The sequence below is a fragment of the Chelonoidis abingdonii genome, chromosome 1 (genome assembly GCF_003597395.2).
Source record: "Chelonoidis abingdonii isolate Lonesome George chromosome 1, CheloAbing_2.0, whole genome shotgun sequence".
Classification (NCBI taxonomy): Eukaryota; Metazoa; Chordata; order Testudines; family Testudinidae; genus Chelonoidis; species Chelonoidis abingdonii.
In genome coordinates this window covers 358,037,782-358,057,503 of record NC_133769.1, presented here as the reverse complement: position 1 = coordinate 358,057,503, position 19,722 = coordinate 358,037,782, and the positions used below count along the sequence as shown (strand labels likewise).

At 41.8% G+C, this 19,722-nt stretch overlaps 1 protein-coding gene across 7 annotated transcripts in view; it reads right to left on the bottom strand.

Annotated features, from left to right (window-relative positions):
• TENM4 (teneurin transmembrane protein 4) overlaps positions 1–19,722 on the bottom strand; it is a 971,473-nt gene that overhangs the window by 215,319 nt on the left and 736,432 nt on the right. For all 7 annotated transcript variants that reach the window (XM_075061790.1, XM_075061784.1, XM_075061786.1 and 4 more), the window contains one exon: positions 5,472–5,642. In XM_075061790.1, the coding sequence (XP_074917891.1) occupies positions 5,472–5,642 (171 nt within the window). The remainder of the gene's footprint in view (positions 1–5,471; positions 5,643–19,722) is intronic.

Here is a 19,722-nt window from a genome sequence, read left to right as displayed (position 1 = left end):
CACATCACATCATTAATTTATGTTATTTATGGAGAAAGTAATTATTATATTATCAAAAAATGTAGTGATTGTGAGTTTCCCATGCACCGTGGAGTTGGATGAGTATGTCAAGAACATCTGTTTAAGTGATGGTGAATTATGCAGGGGGAAACTAAAAGTAAAATTCACTGCAAAATTAACAGCTGGCAATTGTGGGAACACTTAGGATGGCATCCCCATTACAAAATGCCTAAATGAAGGAGGGGGACACAGCAAAGATAGGGGACATAATATGCTGCACTTCTATAGTGTCTCCCATTTAAGAACTCAAAGGTGTTTTTCTTAGATTTCAAAACAACTCTGTGGAGTGGGTTCTGATTATTATCCCTGTTTTACAGGTGGGAAAAATTGAGACACAAAGATTAAGGCATCAGTTTCTGAAAGAGTCTACTGAGTTTGGGTGCTCACCTTGAAACACTCTGGGCTGATAGCTAGAGGTGCCAAGCACCGACACTTCCAAATGAAGTCAACAAGGTGCTCGGCACCTCTGGATATCAGGCCCTGGGCATCTCAAGTTGGGCAGCCACACACTTAAGGTCTCAGAATTATGGGCACTTTGGAAAATGGGGACCCAAAAGCAGCACAGTTAATTAGGGTCAGAGAGGAAATAAAACCCCAGGACTGCTGACTCCCAGGCCTTTGCTTTAATCCCCGGCTCATGCTGCCTCGCCTGAAATTACAGCAAAACAGGAAAAGAGATGAAGATGAAAAATATCATCGCTTAGGAGGCTGCCTTTAATTTATAATTAAACACACTTGTATTTGAAAAGTATTTGTTAGCATCACCTCCCAGATTTCAGCTTTTATAGGAACAATTCGGGGCCAGGAGAATACCACGTGGACCATCATAGGCTGTCTTTATTACCCTTCGATATTCAAATCAACCTACTATTTCATCTCTTTTCTATTAAAACCCATTACTGTATGTTTCACAGATCAAATAATTCTAACAAAATGAGAAAGAATCTTTCAGGAATATAAAGTCATTTGTAACAAAATCATGTTTGTGGGAACTATTTTTTTTTTTTAATATACTCTGCATTTGGGGAATAAGACACTACAATGTCCTCCTACCCATTACGAATTCGACTCAAATACCCTTACAATGCACATTTAATGCTGAACTGGTGGATGATAGGGAAATTCTGCAGTCCTTAAATAAAATATTTTGCTGTTTTAAATAATAAAAATCTATTTAAATGTTACATCCTAATGTAAACTCCACAGCAGAAACATCAGGTTCAAACTGTTAAAATGTCATCTTAATTAAAAATAGATAAAACAGTTAAAATTCATGTTAACATTAAAAAATACCCAATACTGTTTCTATCTTTATGATGGAGACGAGTTTGCATTTAAGTTTTTTGATCCAGGAAAGCTATTACGCACATGTTTAACTTTCAGTCCCAGTGAAACTACTCTTGCTTAAAGTTAAGCATGCACTTAAGGCTTTACTGGCTTGGAATCTTATGGAACACATATGCCTCATTATCATTTTTTTCAGAAACATTGTGTTACATAAAGTTCATTAATAAAAGTCTGATTCTGAAAACACCAACAAAGGAATAAAACCACGTTCACAGAAACATGGATCTGCTATATCATCAAAGCCTAATTTAGTCTTGTCCTTTGCATTTGAAGGAATAAGGAAAAGTCTAGACTCCTTATTTATCCACGTTTAAAAATCAAGATTAATATTAACAAAAATAAACAGAGGCATCTTGGGGGAACAGGAAATTATAATTAAACCATTTGTAACACTGCCAATATCACAGAATAATATAACTGAGATCAAATTAGTTTAATTCCATAAGTTTTATTTTGTAAATTGGATTATTAGAATTTGTGCGAATCCTAAAAGTCATTTTTCAGGATAATGTCAGTCTTAAGACAGACAGTGTGTGTGTGTAACGCTCTCTTTCAAAACTTCCTATTCTATCGCCATGGGATGCAAAGAGAGCTGCAAGAAGCTATAAAAAGATGCAAAGACTTCATTTGTTCTGGTGCACATCAAAGATACATTTCTGGGATTATTACTGATGTGTTTGATACACACATGGAAATTAAAATGGAAAGTCAAAGCGCATGGTGTGCTTTCTGACTGGTCATTAATGAAGATGGATTCCTTGTAGTACAGTGAGCGATGCTTGCTCAAATGAAAAAAAAAAAAAGGTTCTGTGTTTGTGGCAAAAATGGCCATTCCACAGAAATAATTGTGAAGATTTAAGGTACATGTCTTTTCTTGACTGTCAGTTATATATACACACATATATATGAAAAGGTACTTTTTTTCTGAAGCTCGTCAAAGCAGCTGCTTCATGTCTCCATTGGGTGAGATTTACCCCAGTGCAAAAGTTCAGAGCAAGGTTTTCTGCACAGGCGTAAATGTCACCCATTGACATTACCAGGAGTAGTCAATGGCTCCAGGGCCGGCTCCAGGCACCAACTAAGAAAGCAGGCGCCTGGGGTGCCCAATAGGAAGAGGTGGCACATCCAGGTCTTTGGCAGCAATTCGGCAGCAGGCCCCTCAGTCCCTCTCAGAGCAAAGGACCCATCTCCGAATTGCCGCCCAAGAATGAAGTGGTGTGGTAGAGCTCAGAGCCTAAGTGCCGCCGATCGCGGCTTTATCCTTTTTTTTTTTTTTGCTTTCTGCTTGGGGCGGCGAAAAAGCTGGAGCCAGCCCTGAATGACTCCAAACAGAAAAGGATCAGGCCCTGAGAACTGGATATTCAGAAAGAAATTCAAATAAGAATACAATTTCAGTACAATTTCTAATCAGAAACTTTGTCTAACTAACTTGAAGCAAAATTAATTTCAGATCTGAATTCCTAATTGTGCTGCCAATTACTTTGCTCTTTCAACACATTACCTTGCACATGCAACACTTTAGTTTCCTTAGCAACTATTCCTAACTAATTCGGTTATCAAAATGAACTGTTTCATTTTTGGGCCCAACTGAGTTTAATTTTAGTGCTGATATAGGCTTTGAGTCAATAAAACACCCTGATCCATCAAAGCCTTTTGTACATGCTTATACGTCACTGACTTCAATGGTACTTAAGCAGAAGCTTAAATTTGCTGAATAGGGATGCACTTAAGCACATGCTAAAGTGCTTTGCTGGACTGGAGGCAGACTAGAGCTGGTAACTGCCTACAGCTAGCAATTCCGAATTCATTTCAGCACTAAGGAAATGTGAGCCCCAACTGGCCAATTCCACCAGAGGAAAGGTGGTCTCTTTGAGGATACTTTTAAGTCAATTTTCATATTTCCAAAGATATACATTCTTAATTAGAAAAACTGTTGTGTAAGCACAGACTGGCTACCATGTTACCACCCTGCAGAGGTAGTTGCATTTCAGTGGTGGACATATTCACCCCTCCAGAGACACATACCAAGATCTTTATTTCATTTTTAATCCGGAGCAGATCACGTCCACATGGCCACAGGTTCCCCAAGACAAAGGGCGGCTCTAGGCATTTTGCCGCTCCAAGCACGGCAGGCAGGCTGCCTTCGGCGGCTTGGCTGCAGAGGGTCCGCTGGTCCCGAGGCTTCGGCGGACCCTACGCAGGCACGTCTGTGGGAGGTCCACCGAAGCCGCGGGACCAGCGGCCCCTCCGCAGGCAAGCTGCTGAAGGCAGCCTGCCTGCTGCTCTCGCAGCGACTGGCAGAGCGCCCCCAGTGGCTTGCCGCCCCAGACACGCGCTTGGCGTGCTGGTGCCTGGAGCCGCCCCTGCCCAAGACATGCAAGAAGATCATGCTGAGGCTGTGCACAGCTCTCTATCTAAAGTAGTCCTCAGAGACCCCACTCTAAGTAAAGCTCCCCAGTGCAAAGAGGGCATGTCAGAAAAGGTGACAGACTGTGTGAGCGTATACATATGCATGTATGTATATACAGACAGAGAGAGAAAGAGAGATCCACACTCCTATTCAGACAAAACTCCTTTTGATTTCAGAGGGGGTTTGCCTGAGAAGATCTGAGAGAAAATTGAGGAAAGACCTTTGATTCGGCCCCTTGATTATTAGATAAATCATTTTTATTTTCATTTTGATCTTTGAATAGGGATGGCAGAGATCAAATGCAATATATAGGGATTTAAACATAGCAATTTAAACAGAAGACGAAAGAAAAATAAGCTTTATCGTGAGGCCTTTTTGAATGCAGAAACATTCTGTAGTTTACTATATTGTTTAGCAAGCTTTGTCCAGGGTCCTACAGTTCTAGCTTAATTGATTTACACTGTAATAATTTCATTTGACACTGACCAGTCATTAGTAACTATGTTGCTTTTAAGGAATATGTAACTATGGCCTTCCTTTGCATTAATAAAGACAGATAATCCCATTAAGTAAAAATGCTGTAATTAACCGACACCAAATAAGCTTACTTATATAAGGCTTGATCCCAAGCCCACTGAAATCAGTGGAAAGATTTCTATCAATTTCAGTGGGCTTTGGATCAGGCCCACATTCCTTGCCTCTTATCCAACACCCGTTCTCCCCCCAACTACAACTTCACTAAAACCAGCCAATAACTATAATTCTACTAGAATGAGAGATTTTTGATCTCACGGTCACTTAAATACAAAGAAAAGATAGTGAAGCATAAAGAGCTTTATTAAACTGAAAGCTGAATTCCTCATTTCTTCATCTCCCCTATGTGAATCTTAGAGTGATGACAACCCTGTGCTTTGCAGCCCCGTAGGTATTTCTGGCACTGATGTTCTCCACTGAAAACACAATTAAAGTTGCAAAACCCTTGCTTGCTTGTGGAATAGTGTAGTTTGTGAAATTAGACCCTGATTCTGCATGGTTCTGAGCAGGCTCAGCGCCTCTAACTTCGGTGGGAATTGAAGGCGGTCAGCACCATGCAGACTTTGCAGGATTAGACCTTTCATCTGGCTGTCCTTGAGGGTACATGGCCATCTTCACAATGCCAAAGACTGCAATGCCAACAACTTTTAACAAATATTTTGGTTCTCACAACAATGCCATCTAGTAATCAAAAGAAATACTAGGATAAGCACTGTTGTATTGCTGTAGAGAAAACACAGTGACAATCCTCAAGGTATCCCTTTAGTTCTTAAGACATGAGCATGGTTTCTTAGGAATATAGCCCATAGATGACATGATGCACGGCTTTTGTGGTGGAATGCTGTACCCATACGAGATGTGGTGCCAATATCCCCTCCTTGTAGATGGCCTCTTAGGCTTGGTTGAGGACATATATCTTATCACCATGTTAATGGACATTAAAAGGATGTGACATTTGGAAACATGACTGATGACCAGCTCTAGACATGAAAGACTGGAAAAGCACCAGAATATGGTGCTGCAGGAAAGGCAGTATGGGGGTGATGGAGTATGAGACTGGATGGCTGGAGTTTAGAGGCAGACACAGAGGACTCACAACATGGAAACACACCAACCATACCTTCACTGGATCCTTTGCCTTTCCTGTCAGGTAACTCTAACCCTGTGCCCCCCGAGGGATATAGGGAGACGTCCGTTGGCACTGGCCAACTGCTGGCTGTGTCTTCCGTGATCTCATACATCTGCCCTTCCATCGGCTGCAGGTGCCAGTTTAGGCCAAACAGGTGCATGGCTGTAGTGAGCAATGAGAAAAGTCATCTTTTTCTGCTGGGAAGAGCTTCATAACTGCAGGGGCACTTTGGAGACTATCACCCTACTGCTTTATACTATGTTATTTGACAGCCCCCACTGGTTCTGCAATATCATCAAGAACATGACCATTTCTTTGGCCTGGTTCCCCTCTCACACTAGTTTTACACTAGTCTAGCACTGTTTGCTTCAATGGAATTGCTCCTGATTTATGCCAAGAGAATTGGACCCTAGGTCCCAGAATACACCTGAAGTTGGGACGAAAATTCAGTGAGCAGTTTTAGGGATAACACTTAAGAAGAAGTCAATGTTATATGCACCAATAAATCCAGAGAAACCGAGCCTTTGCTGTGCATTGTTGTATTCACAAGCTATTGTCCAGGCCCTTAATCATTTTTTTATCCAGTCCTTATACAGGGAGAGACAATGAGAATTTTGCCTGAGTAAGGACTGAGTAAGTGGCTTAGAGGTCTGCCACATATAATTCATTCTGTTATTGTTATGGTCTTAGTTGCACATGGATTGAGTGCAAATTCATGTGACCGAGCTCTTGCTGGTACAATTCCAGCTTTCTGCTAATCATCCTGGGGGTTTAAAAGTGAGTAACACCAATTGGATTTGCATGAGTCCAGGATACAGCTTGTTGTAGGTTTCTGGGACTGCACAAGGCCATCCAGTGTATGAATCTGTTCCATGAAATTACAGAAAGGCGACTAAAGTTAAGGAATATGACAGAAGACTTAAAAAGCAAACACGGGTATGGAGAGAAGGATGCTTACGCAATTAAGGCATGCTCCCTGAAAACATGAAGGAAAATAATGTGGCTTCCTGTATCATTCCTTTCCTCCCCAACATAAACATTTCATATTTAATCACCATCCAGTTTACCTTCAGGCACTCAATGGCAAAATGATCTGATATTCAATGCACTTGTAATGAAATTTTTCTATTAAGGGAGGGACTCCTATTTCACAAAATAGTTTCTCCAAGAAACTGGACATTGATATTAACATCAGAGCTATTTAACATAAACAAAGAGGATGAGAACAGCACATTTTCACAGCCTAAAGATGTCATTTTATTTATAAAAATATGTCCAAGTTTGTCAAGCATCCCAATGACGAGTGCTGGGTTTAGTAAAGTCTTTACATCGGAAAGGATCCATTTCAAGTGGCTTGAAAAGGTATCTGAATAGTTCTTTTAAAATTAGTAGTTTGGACATACATAACAAAATTAACACGTGCTTCTATTTCATAATCAGTTAGGACATCTACTAGCATGAACAGGAGTGTCGTACACTAACAGGTAATGGAAGATAACTAAGCTGATTGAAATTACGATTCCCACTTTACCATGTAAACAGGGACTGGATTTGTTATCAAAACCCCTAATTAATCTATTATGAAAGAAACTCCCTATCAGATAGGAGAGACTCTCAGGGATATGTCCAAAACCAGGACATTTTTATGCAGGCACACATGCAAACTTTACTAACAACAGGAAAGCTGCAGATATAGCTCTCGATTCAAACAGGGAACTTAGCACAGACTGGCATGTGGTTTTGATTTGAAGGGGGCACCTGGGTTTCTGCAGAAATGCTACATGAGGGTACGATGAAAAAATCAAGCAGCTCAAGTATGGACGACAAGAACCTTCAGAGAGCTTTAGATACCAACCTTCTTATCCATTATGTATGTATGTACTTCCATGGCCCTCATCATCATAGTATCTGAGCAACTCACAATCATTAGTGGATTTTATCCTCACAACACTGCATGAGGTAGGAAAGTATTATCCTCATTTCATAGATGAGGAATTGAGGCACAGTGTAGATGAAGTGATTTGCCCAAGTTCACACAGGTCATCTGCGGCTGAGTAGGGAACTGAACACAGATCTAAGTACAAGTTTAGTGCTCGCTCTAGTAGACCATCCTTCCTATCTTATACCACACGTATTGCCACAGTATTTGAATGCTTACTAGTTAAGATACATGTAAGGATCATTATTTCCTTCTCTCTTGCTGTCCCCCAGTAGGAATTTATTTATTATGGATAATAATTGTGAGGAAGCTAAAATGAAGAAGCGAGCATTGTTTTGGGCACATTGAAAAGATTATGGAAGCAGAATACCTTGTTCTACAAACATGAGTGACTGACTGGAAGCCAGGAACTGCTGAGGCTTCCTTGCACACTGATTTTTTGTGTATCCCTGGGCAAGTCAGCAGTTTATTTAATGCCTTATAGATGCACAAACTTTAAGGAGAGAAGGTCATCTAGTCTGACCTCCTGCACATTGCAGGCCACAGAACTTTACCCACCCACTCCTGTAACACACCTGCTAACCTCTGGCTGAGTTACTGAGGTGCTGTTATCAATGGATTTCAGCATCCAGGCAACTTTCACCAGCACTTATTTCATTTAAAAGTAGAGGATTTGATTTTAAAACTCAAGCATAGTGGGTCATCTGCCTCGCTAGTGTGTCTTGATCTATGGCATTGAGGTTGATTTGGTCCAATGAGCACGTACACTGTATTCCCCCTCCCCACTAGTATTTCAATTCCAAGAAAAAACAGAAGAGTTTTTTAAACTATGCAAAATGTAACCAAAGCTTCCCAAAAGCACATGCCACATGACTTCCTAGGCAGTGGAAGCTACATGCTAGTGCACTGAATGGTACATTTTAATGACTGTTAGTTGCACTGTGCTCTTTTAATACCCAGGAGCCTTCAGTATTAGAGCATCTATTGAACATCCCATTTGGGGGGAGAGGGAAATTGTCAAGATGGAACATTCACTGTGAGAGCCACATCTCACATCTTGCTGAGCAGAAAAAGCCAGAGAAAATGTCAGCTATGGGTTCAGATTGACCTGGAGACTAAGAACATCAGGAGTCTCAGCATCTTTTATGGCTTCACTTTGCTTTTAGGAACCATTAACATTTCAAAGCGTATGATTGTGTCTGTTGTCCATGGTTCCAAGACCCCATTCTTTACCTTTTTTTTACTCAGAAGACCTTTGCATCAATTTAGTGAACGACAAGATTGAATTTCCTTTCTTTGCGCTGCTCTCAAAACATTTAAACAACAGTGTGCATCAACAATTATAAATATCCCACTGAGATTTACAGACCTAAAACGTCCATTGCTGTTATTACTTGACATTTCAGCAAGAAGGTGGCCTTTATGGAAGAGCAAATGAGAGGCGGAATCTTCTTCCAACATCACAAAGTTTTGGTATTTGTAAAATAGTAATAATAATTGCATAATCATGTGGTGAGATATTACGGTTTTATGAGAAAGGACTGGAATCGGAGTCAGTTTCCAAAGCAAACACAGATGTTCTGTTTTGGTTTCAAGTAGAGTCTTATGGTTGGTGCCTGTTTTATGCAGAAATTGCGTTATATCTACCCATCTCATTGGATTTGTATATCTGTCCTGTCAAGGTATTTATACTGCACTCAACTGTATTGTATTAGAAAGCCCCGAGACAAGCTGAATGGCCCAGTGCCAATCTGTTGTGCTTACTCAGGCACTCTTACTCCACCCAAGTACTCAAAAGGCTATTATAATAATAATTACTTGCTAACACTTTTTAATTTCATTAGCACTTAAAACACCTCTATATAATCCTCACATGTTATCTGTGAGGTGCAGGGATCAGCATGAGCCAACAGCTGCCACAGATATTTCCTATTTTATTTGAGGGGAAATCTGTGTTAAGTAATGGCAAAAGCTGACTTTTTAATGAAAGCCTCTATAAAAACTCTTCATTTCCAACAGACTTTCCAGCCAAGGACCAACTTTACGAACATGCATGAACTAAGCTTTGTAACATCTGTATGAGGAAGATAAACGTTAATAGCCCCCTTTTATAGACAGGGAAACTTGATAATTCTTTCCCAGGTGTCAGGCTCGTGGGTCTTACCCACTTGCTCAGGGTCTAATGGATCACAGTATTTTGGGTTGGGAAGGAATTTTCCCCCTGATCAGATTGGCAGAGACATAAGAAATAAGAACAGCCATACTGGATCAGACCAAAGGTCCATCTAGCCCAGTATCCTGTCTTCCAACAGCAGCCAATGCCAGGTGCCCCAGAGGGAATGAACAGAACAGGTATTCATCAAGTGATCCATTCCCTGGGGGGGTTTCATCTTCCTCTGTAGCATGGGGCATGGGTCACTTGCAAGTTTAAACTAGTGTAAATTGTGGGTTCTTCTTCGAGTGAGGCTCCCTGTTGTATTCCACAGAGGGTTATGCACATGACTCTCTGTAACTTGAAGTCTTTAAACACAGACAGTGGTAGGGCAAGCTTCTTTATCACTGCATCCACAACAAGCCTCAACCCTGCTCAATCCTATGATTTAGTTGGGGATTGGTCTTGCTTTGAGCAGGGGGTTGGACTAGATGACCTCCCGAGGTCCCTTCCAACCCTGATATTCTATGATTCTATTCTATGTTCTGAAGGGGTCCCTCTAGGTGTCAAGGAGTTCAATCTCCAAGGCCCTTTCAAGCCTTCACTACTCGGCTGACTATGCCAGGAAGAGTGCCAATTAATGCCAAAATACAGTAGTGATGTGTCTGTGGGCTCATAGGCACTAACGTAACATTCATTTAAGAGAGGCCAGTAGCACGAATCTTCAGGTGATGTCCTTTAATTTCTCATAGTTGAAAAATGCTACCTTTAAAATGAAGCACAATGTTGGTGGAACTGAAGATGCCAGCTCATAATTTTTATGTTAAGCAATAGCATCCCTTTTCTGCATGGCATTATTTCTATTACATTGCTTTTCTCTATGGCTGTGAGTTTCATTGTCTGTTGTTGTAAATCCCAAGAATGTGGTAAAGGGGTTCAAAGTTTGCTTTTAAAAGGCACAGTCTTATGGATATGTTTCCATTACAGCCATTATCCTATGAAACAGCAAAATAAAGCAGTCAAAAAATCATGCTCAGCAGAGTAGAGAAAAGAGAACCTGGAATAACATTTAAGATAAAAAAAGACAAAGAAGGATAGTAATTCACATGGTCAACAAAATAGACATCTCTTGGGACAGGTTGATGGAGTGAGTGAGTTAGCAGAAAGAGGCAGATGATTGTGATAGATTACAGGGAGAAGAAAAGACAAGACATGTTTAGTGAAGCGTAAGAGACCCCAGAAACCATCGAAGTCATGAAAAACACACTGCTGCCCTTTATTAGATTGTTGACTTGCCCAAACTGGCAAGGTAAGTGTAATAAATAACGAAACCAATCAATTACGATGTTTGAAATTAAGGCCCAATTGAAAGGCTATGGCTGAAGACATCAGCTGCTTTCCATTCTGTTTAAACGGGGACTTGCAAAGTGCATTTACACGGTAGGCTCACAATCTCGCGCTACTTCCTGCACTGTTCTCTGAAGGTCAGACTCAGGCCATCCCTCTCTGTTTCCTTACTCAGAGAAAACTCTCACTGAAGCCAATGAAAGCATTAAAAATTACAACTATTTCACGATTTGGCCCTGAAGGATTAAAAAAGCATTTCTCAGAATATACAGAGGATCAATGGGAACAATGAATAAACACTAACAATAACAGCAGGAGAAACAATGCCCTGGATTTTCAAAGGAGGGTAAGAGTGTTAGGCACCCAATTCCCACTGAAATCCAATGGGATCTGGATGCCTAATTCCCATAGCACCCTTGAAAACTCCAGTCAAATGCTCTGCATTTGTATTCTGCCTTACATCTCAAGAGGTAAATACACTTTACCTGAACCAAATACATAGGAATGATGGAGTAGGTTAGGCTGGTGGAGGAGTGGCACTATATGTGAAAGAAAGCATACATTCAAAATCTTAAATGAATCCAACTATACCATCGAATCTCCATGGATAGAAATTCCATGCTTGAATAATAAAGAGTAAAGCAGTAGGAATATGCTACCGACCACCTGATCAGGATGGTGACAATGTGAAATGCTCAGAGAGATTTGAGAGGCTGTTGAAACAGAAAACCTAATAATAATGGAGATTTCAACTATCCTCATATTAAATGGGTATATGTCACCTCAGGACTGGACACAGAGATAAAATTTCTAGACACCACAAATGACTGCTTCTTGGAACAAACAGCTAGTTGTGGAACTCACAAGAGGAGAGCCAATTCTTGGTTTAATCCTAAGTGGAGCACGGGATCTGGTCGAAGAGTAGAATATAGCTGAACTGCTTCGTAATAGCAACCATAATATAATTAAATTTAACATCCATGTAGGCGGGGAAATACCAAAAAAACCGACCACAGTAGCATTTAAAGAAGAAAAGAATTATCAGATACATAGATGAACATAATTAGTTTGGGAAAAGTCAACACGGCTTCTGTAAAGAAAAATCATGCCACACCAAACTATTAGAATTTTTTGAAAGAGTCAACAAACAGGTGGACAAGGGTGATTCAGTGGTTATAGTGTATTTGGTCTTTCAGAAAGCCTTTGACAAAGGCTCTCAAGCAAAATATGCAGTGTTGTAGTCATGTCAGTAATATCTGAGCTGAGGAAGAGCCCTGTGTAGCTCAAAAGCTTCTCTCTCTCACAAACAGAAGTAGATCGAATAAAAGATACTACCTCAGCCACCTTGTCTCCTTTGAGCAAAGTAGGCAGTCAGAGAATAAGAGGGAAGGTCCTCTCAAGGAGGAATAACTGTTTAAAAGAGAGGAAACAAAGGGTAGGAATAAAGGATCAGTTTTCACACTGGAGAGATACAAGTAGTGGGATCCCCCAGGGATCTGTACTGAGACCAGTGCTGTTCAACATATTCATAAATGATTGGGGAAGTGGGGTGAACAGTGAAGTGGCAAACTTTTCAGATGATACTAAATTACTCAAGACAGTTAAGTCCAACTTTGACCACGAAAAGTTACAAAGGGATTTCACAAAACTGGGTGACTGGGCCACAAAAATGGCAGATGAAATTCAATGTTGATAAGTGCAAAGCAATGCACATTGGAAAACATAATCTCAACTATGCATACAAAATGAAGAAATCTAAATTAGATAAGTTCATGGAGGATAGGTTGACCAGTGGCTATTAGCCAAGATGGTCAGGGATGCAACCCTACACTCTGGGTGTTCTGAAACCTCTGACTGCCAGAAGTTAGGAGTGGATGACAGCGGATGAATCACCTGATAATTGCCCTGTTCTGTTCATTTCCTCTGAAGCGTCTGGCACTGGCCATTGTCAAAAGACAGGATACTGGGCTAGATGGACCTTTGGTCTGGTTCAGTATGGCCGCTCTTATATTAAACAGGGAAATAGAGAGAGCGCACATGCAAGCTTTGGTAAAACCAAGCTTTCCATCACAATGTCTCCTTTTTCTTCTGGGTTGGAAAACTAACAGCAAAGGCTTTGGAAGTGCCTCCTCAGGCCCCACTCAGCACACCAATTTCCTCAGCTTCTATGGAGTACCTCTTGGGCTTAACAACAGCTCAGCCAAAGCACATGAGAAAGGAGCACTTATCAAAAGCTAAGACTGTCTTCCCCTAGGAGCAGCCCATGGGGAGGCAGTAGAGAAGAACAGGAAGAAAAGAAACGGGGGGTCAGGACAAAAACAGTGAGTAAAGAGGAAACAGAATGAAGAAACAAAGAGAGAGAGAGAGGATGAGACCATTAAGGGACAGAACATGTTAGAAAAGAGTAAGGGACGGAATGAGCAAGAGAAGTGACAGGCAACAGACAGGAAAAAATGTGGGGCTCAAACATGGAATGGGAAGGCTTTTAGAACAAGCCCTGTATCCATCCTTCTTTCTTCTTCTGTCTCCCATTTCTCTCTCTCCTCTTCTCCGGAAGTGAACTGAATGTAGCCTCTTCTAATGTACTCCTCAGACTCTCTGGCCTTTGGGCCTAAACATCATGCTGGCCCTTTGTAGTAACTACACCTTTCAAGTGAGAACTGGTATTTTTTTAAAAAGTTCAAATACTTTGGATTCCACCAGTAAATAACTCGGTGCTAATTTTGACTCAAGTAAATCTATTGCTTTCGCTCCTATCTCTGAGATAAACTTGACTGTAATTATCTGAATAACCGTCTCTCTCTACACTGAAATTATATGATTTTTGAAGAAGCGGAAGAATTGACTGCTGCAGAATTAATCATACTTTTCTGACATTCAATGTTGTTATGAAAAGGAGTCTTTCAGAGTGAAATAATCACTCAGTTTGTCAATCTTTCAATAAATCATGGAAAAGGCCTATAAGATTAAGGGGAATAAAAGCAGCAAAACAGACATTAAAGGAAGCAAGCAAACAAACATCTCTCCTGAGTGCTTGTTGACACTTTACTCAGGGGAAATGCTACTTTGCCAGGAGGGGTGTGCTAGCAACATGCCAGAAGTTCAAGAGCCAAGTGACTCTCATGGCACTGCCTGTGTCAACAGGGAGTAAGGGTGGCAACTGCAAGACTAGGCCCCATATAAAATGCAGCACATCATGGCTCCTCACATCGTTTATATAAACGCATGGTGAGGTCAATTCCCAGGATGTGATGCCTCCATGTTTTGTTCTACCCTGTACTGAATAAAATACAACACAGCACAGGTCTTGACTCCATTGGTGCTCCGGGGATGAAGCACTCACGGAAAAAAATAGTGGGTGCTCAGCATCCACTGGCAGCTCTGATGATCAGCTCCTCCATCTTCCTCCCAGCACATCCTGCTCGTCGCGATCAGTTGTCCTGCGGTATGCAGGAGTCACTGGGGGGGAGGAGGGGAGGAGTGAGGGCAGGGCACACTCGGGGGAGGGAGCGGAATGGGACAGGGGAAGAGCAGGGGCAGGAAGAGGTGCGGTGGGACTTGGGGGAAGGGGAGGAGTAGGGGCAGGAACTGGGGTGGATTGGGAGCCAACTCATAAAGACGGCGCCTATGCAACACAAGTACCAGTCACCACACAGGACCTGAGGTACGAGGCTCCACCTTGGTTGAAGCTTCCCTGCATTTCTATCATGACAGAGCACTGCCTGTTGGAACTTGTTCGTTGTATGAACCATTCAGCGAAATTAAAGATGTGAGCAGCTACTGGGCAGGGATAACCTTAACTTATGCAGGACCAGAAGCAAGAGTTGGGGCGCCAAGCCACCATTTCAACAAGAAATCAGAGCAGAATTTTTGGATCTTCTCTGGAAACATCTCCAGATGTTGTTTCCACAAAACACAACCCACTTCCCCAAGAGGTCACTGGCACTGATTGTGCTCAAGGAATGTATCTGCCACATTCATCACACTTTGACGACTTCTGACAACTTTTTTGTCTAAACAAGATGTGTCACTCCTGTGTGTTGAAGCCACAGTAGAGACTTCCAAGGTGCAAGTAAATGGCCTGCGAATAGTAACAGTTCCTTCTTAGCAGAATATTTTATATTTTCAATTAGTTGTCAATTGTTCTTAAAAGCTACAACAGAGCTTTCAGATGAAGCACCCTTTGAAAGCTTCAAGGAAGTGACTAGAAAGAAACACTATGAAATGAAGTGGTTAAACTCAATGTTTGTTCAACGCAGAGTCTGCACTTCCTATTCAAGGTCTCCCTAATTACCCTGGGGACCAAAGAATTTCAAGTGATTGGCTGTTCATTCAAAGTGCTAATAGATGATCACTGCTCCTACCAGCTTTAGTGTGGCACACTAACAGGCTTGTCATTCCCTGCACAGAGGGGTAAGATACATTTTAAATGCTTAGCATATTTATATTCATTTCCTTAGGAGGCTCTTTTCAAGCATCAGCCTATGAAAAAAAAAAACCATTTATATGTAAAGGCGTCCTGGCTTATCAAAGAAGCTGTCTGCTTATGTATAATCTATAATTTGCTCCCCACACTTGCGCCAATGAGAAAGCAGAAGAGGAAGTCAAAAGATGAACCTCAGCAACATTTTGCTGCTGTTAGGCAGCTTACTGCACTTGTGTAGCTTATTCCAGTCCCACAGATGATAGTAAATTTGGTGTTATACATGCTCAGGCCTTCCTCAGTAAAATAATATTTTTCCTTCCAGATTCCCTTTATGACAGAGGCCATATTAATATATATATTACTGAGATTTCTTCACAATCAAAGTCAATTATAATATGGTCCCACCGTACCTCTAAATGGCGTTTTAATTTGTGTATAGAATATAAGCAATAGAAATTTCCCATTGGAGTATTCACTTCAATTAGAGAAATGAGCACAGACAGGGAGCTTCCAATCCTGCTTTGCAACTACTAAAATTCTGGGTTAGCCTGTTACACATGATATAATTTTACATATACCATTTCATTAGGCACTTATAATTGCTGAACCCTAATTGAAGGAATGTAATTCACCAAGTTAAATCAGGTATGGTTCAGCAGTTCTTATTTATTATTTGTATTGTGGTAGCATCTATGAGCCCCAGTCACGGTTGTGATAGATGTGGTACAATCACAGAACAAAAAGCAGGTCCCTCTGATCCAGCAAAGGACTTTAAGCACATGTTTAATTTTAATAACATCAGTAGTTCCACTGACTTCCAACAGAACTTCTCTTGTGCTTAACTGAATCAGGATGACATGCTCAGTAACTCACATACTGAGCCTTAAAACCCAGTCCTTTCTGCCATAGAATCATAGAATATCAGGGTTGGAATAGATCTCACAAAGTCATCGAGTCCAATCCACTGCTCAAAGCAGGACCAACCGCAACCCAGCCAAGACTTTGTCAAGCCAGCCCTTAAAAACCTTTAAGGATGGAGATTCCACCACCTCTCTAGATAATCCATGCCAGTGCTTCACCACCCTCATAGTGAAAAAGTTTTTCCTAATATCCAACCTAGACTTCCCCAGCTTAGTGTCAGCCGTGAACTTGCTGAGGGTGCAATCCATCCCATCATCCAGATCATTAATGAAGATGCTGAACAAAACCGGCCCCAGGACCGATCACTTGAGGCTTGATACTGGCTGCCAACTAGATGTCAAGCCGTTGATCACTACCCATTGAGCCCAACCATCTAGCCAGTTTTCTATCCACCTTATAGTCCATTCATCCAATACATACTTTTTTAACTTGCTGGCAAGAATACTGTGGGAGACTGTATCAAAAGCTTTGCTAAAGTCAAGACACATCATGTCCACTGCTTTCCCCATATCCACATCACAGAAAGCAATCAGGTTGGTCAGGCATGACTCCCCTTGTTGAATCCATGTTGACTGTTCCTGATCACCTTTCTCTTCTCCAAGTGCTTCAAAATGGATTCCTTAAGGACCTGCTCCATGATTTTTCCAGGGACTGAGATGAGGCTGACTGGTCTGTAGTTCCACGGATTCTCCTTCTCTTTTTTAAAGATTGGCACTATATTTGCCTTTTTCCTATTGCCTGGGACCTTCCCTGATTGCCATGAGTTTTCAAAGACAATGGCCAATGGCTCTGCAATCACATCAGCCAAATCCCTCAGCACCCTCAGCTGCATTAGATCTGGAACCATGGAGTTGTGCATGTCCAGCTTTTCTAAACAGTCCTTAACCTGTTCTTTCCCCACTGAGGGCTGCTCACCTCCTCCCCATACTGTGCTACCCAGTGCAGCAGTCTGGGAGCTGATCTTGTCTGTGAAGACCAGGGCAAAAAAAAAGCATAGACTACTTCAGCTTTTTCCATATCATCTGTCACTAGGTTGCCTCCCTCATTCAGTAAGGGTGCCACTCTTTCCCTGACCATCTTCTTGTTGCTAACATACTTGTAGAAACCCTTCTTGTTACCCTTCACATCCCAATAGCTGCAAACTCCAACCATACTTCGGCCTTTCTGCTTACACCCCTGCATCCTCGAGCAATATTTTTATACTCCTCCCTAGTTATCTGTTCAAGTTTCTACTTCTTGTAAGCTTCCTTTTTGTGTTTAAAGCTCACTGAAGATTTCTCTGTCAAGCCAAGCTGGTCACCTGCCATATTTGCTATTCTTTCTGCAGATTGGGATGGTTTGTTCCTGTACCCTCAATAAGCCAGATCTCCTGGACTCCTTTCCCCCTCATATTAGCCTCAAACGGGATCCTGCTCACCAGTTCCCTGAGGGAGTGAAAGCCTATTTTTCTGAAGTCCAGGGTCTGTATTCTGCTGCTCTAATTTCTTCCTTTTGTCAGGATCCTGAACTCGACCATTTCATGGTCACTGCTACCCAGGTTGTCACCCACTTCTACCTCCCCTACCAATCCTTCCCAGTTTGTGGGCAGCAGATCCAGAGGAGCATGGCCCCTATTTGGTTCCTCCACCACTTGCACCAGGAAGTTGTCCCCAACATTCTCCAGAAACTTCCTGGATAGTCTGTGCATTGCTGTATTGCTCTCCCAGGAGATGTCAGAGTGATTGAAGTCCCCCATGAGAACCAGAGCCTGTGATCTGAAAATGTTTGTTAGTTATCTGAAGAAAGCCTCGACTACCTCATCCTCCTGGTCTCGTGGTCTATAGCAGACGCCCACCATGACCATCACCCTTTTTGCTCTCGCCTCTAAACTTAACCCGAAGACTCTCAAGAGGCTTTTCTCCAGTTTCATACTGGAGCTTGGGCAATCATACTGCTCCCTTATATACAGTGCACCTCTTCCACCATTTCTCCCCTGCCTGTCCTTCCTGAACAGTTTATACCCATCCATGACAGTGCTCCAGTCATGTGTGTTACCCCACCAAGTCTCTGTTATTCCAATCACATCACAGTTCCTTGACTGTGTCAGGACTTCCAGTTCTCCCTGCTTATTTCCCAGGCTTCTTGCATACTTGTACAGGCACCTAATATAACTATCTGATTGCCCTACTTTCTCAGTATGAATAAGAAGACCTTCCCTTTTGCACCCTCCTTTTGTTTCCTCCAGGTATCCCACTTCCCCACCTACCTTTGGCCTTATCATTAAGCACATGGAAGTGAAGGTTTCATTATGTAGATGTTTTAAGGGGTCACTTCATTGTTTTAAGGAGACTTAGGAGATGAAGGTGCACTTTATTTTACTTTCTTATCTCTCTCCAAACAAACTTGAAAAAAACAAGCTATTAATGGTGAAAGTAAATTTGGGCAGAAAACCCCACTTTTTCTGTGCAAAAGCCTGGCAAATTGATACAAATGTACTATCTGGGAAAGCTGATTAAATGGATAACACAGCACAATTAATGACACTGGAATTTCCCCACCTCCCTAGATATCCTGGGCAAAATCCAGCATAGGACTCAAGGAAGCTATAAATCTTCAGTGAATGGTACAGATCAGTGCTAAAAGCTCTCTCAATAACAAAATGTAACACACCTGCCAATCTGTTAATTCCAGCCTCAGGACTAATCCAGCAGACAGAAAAAGGCAAAAACCGGTCAAATGCATCCCACAGCATTCTATAATGAGGCCCACAGCCACCTTTTTAGTTAATTACATCCCCAAAACAATGTTAAGAGAATGCAAAGGATGCAAAGTCATGAATGTAAAAGGTAGAAAATGTCAGAATTAAGGTTGCCTGTGCAACTTTAATATGGCGCCCTTGTGCATATGCATCATGATAACTGTCTTTAAGGACATGATCACATATTATTTTTCCCACAGGAATCCTGATAGGAGGAGCAATTGCAAGGAAAGCCTGCTCAGCCCCTGCATCTCCAAGTTGGAGCATACTCAGGCACTCTGTGGAGATGCCACATGCGCAGTCCAGTCATAAATGGAGCACATTTAGTCGCTTTGTGGCAATGGTACAGTATGATTAGCATCAAGCATTGTGAGGGGATGGAGCATGGTCAGTGCAGGTGGAATCTGCCAAGACTTTAGCAACCAGACTTGAACAAGTCTCTACTTAGCATGTGTGACCAGAGATTTTTCAGAGGCTTAATATTTTGCCAAATTTGGGCCAATTTTCAGAGAGATGTCAAAAGGCTCATTGCTACCTGTACCGCTTACAAGCAGGTGTGACTTATGGACATCTAGGGTATGTCTACATTGCAGCTGGAAGTGAGCCTCCCAGCATAAGCAGAGAGACTTATGCTAGTTCAAGCCAACCTAGCATAGTAAAAACAGCACTGTGGACATTGCAGCTCTGGTGGAGACGGGGGCTAGCATCTGTGCTCAGATA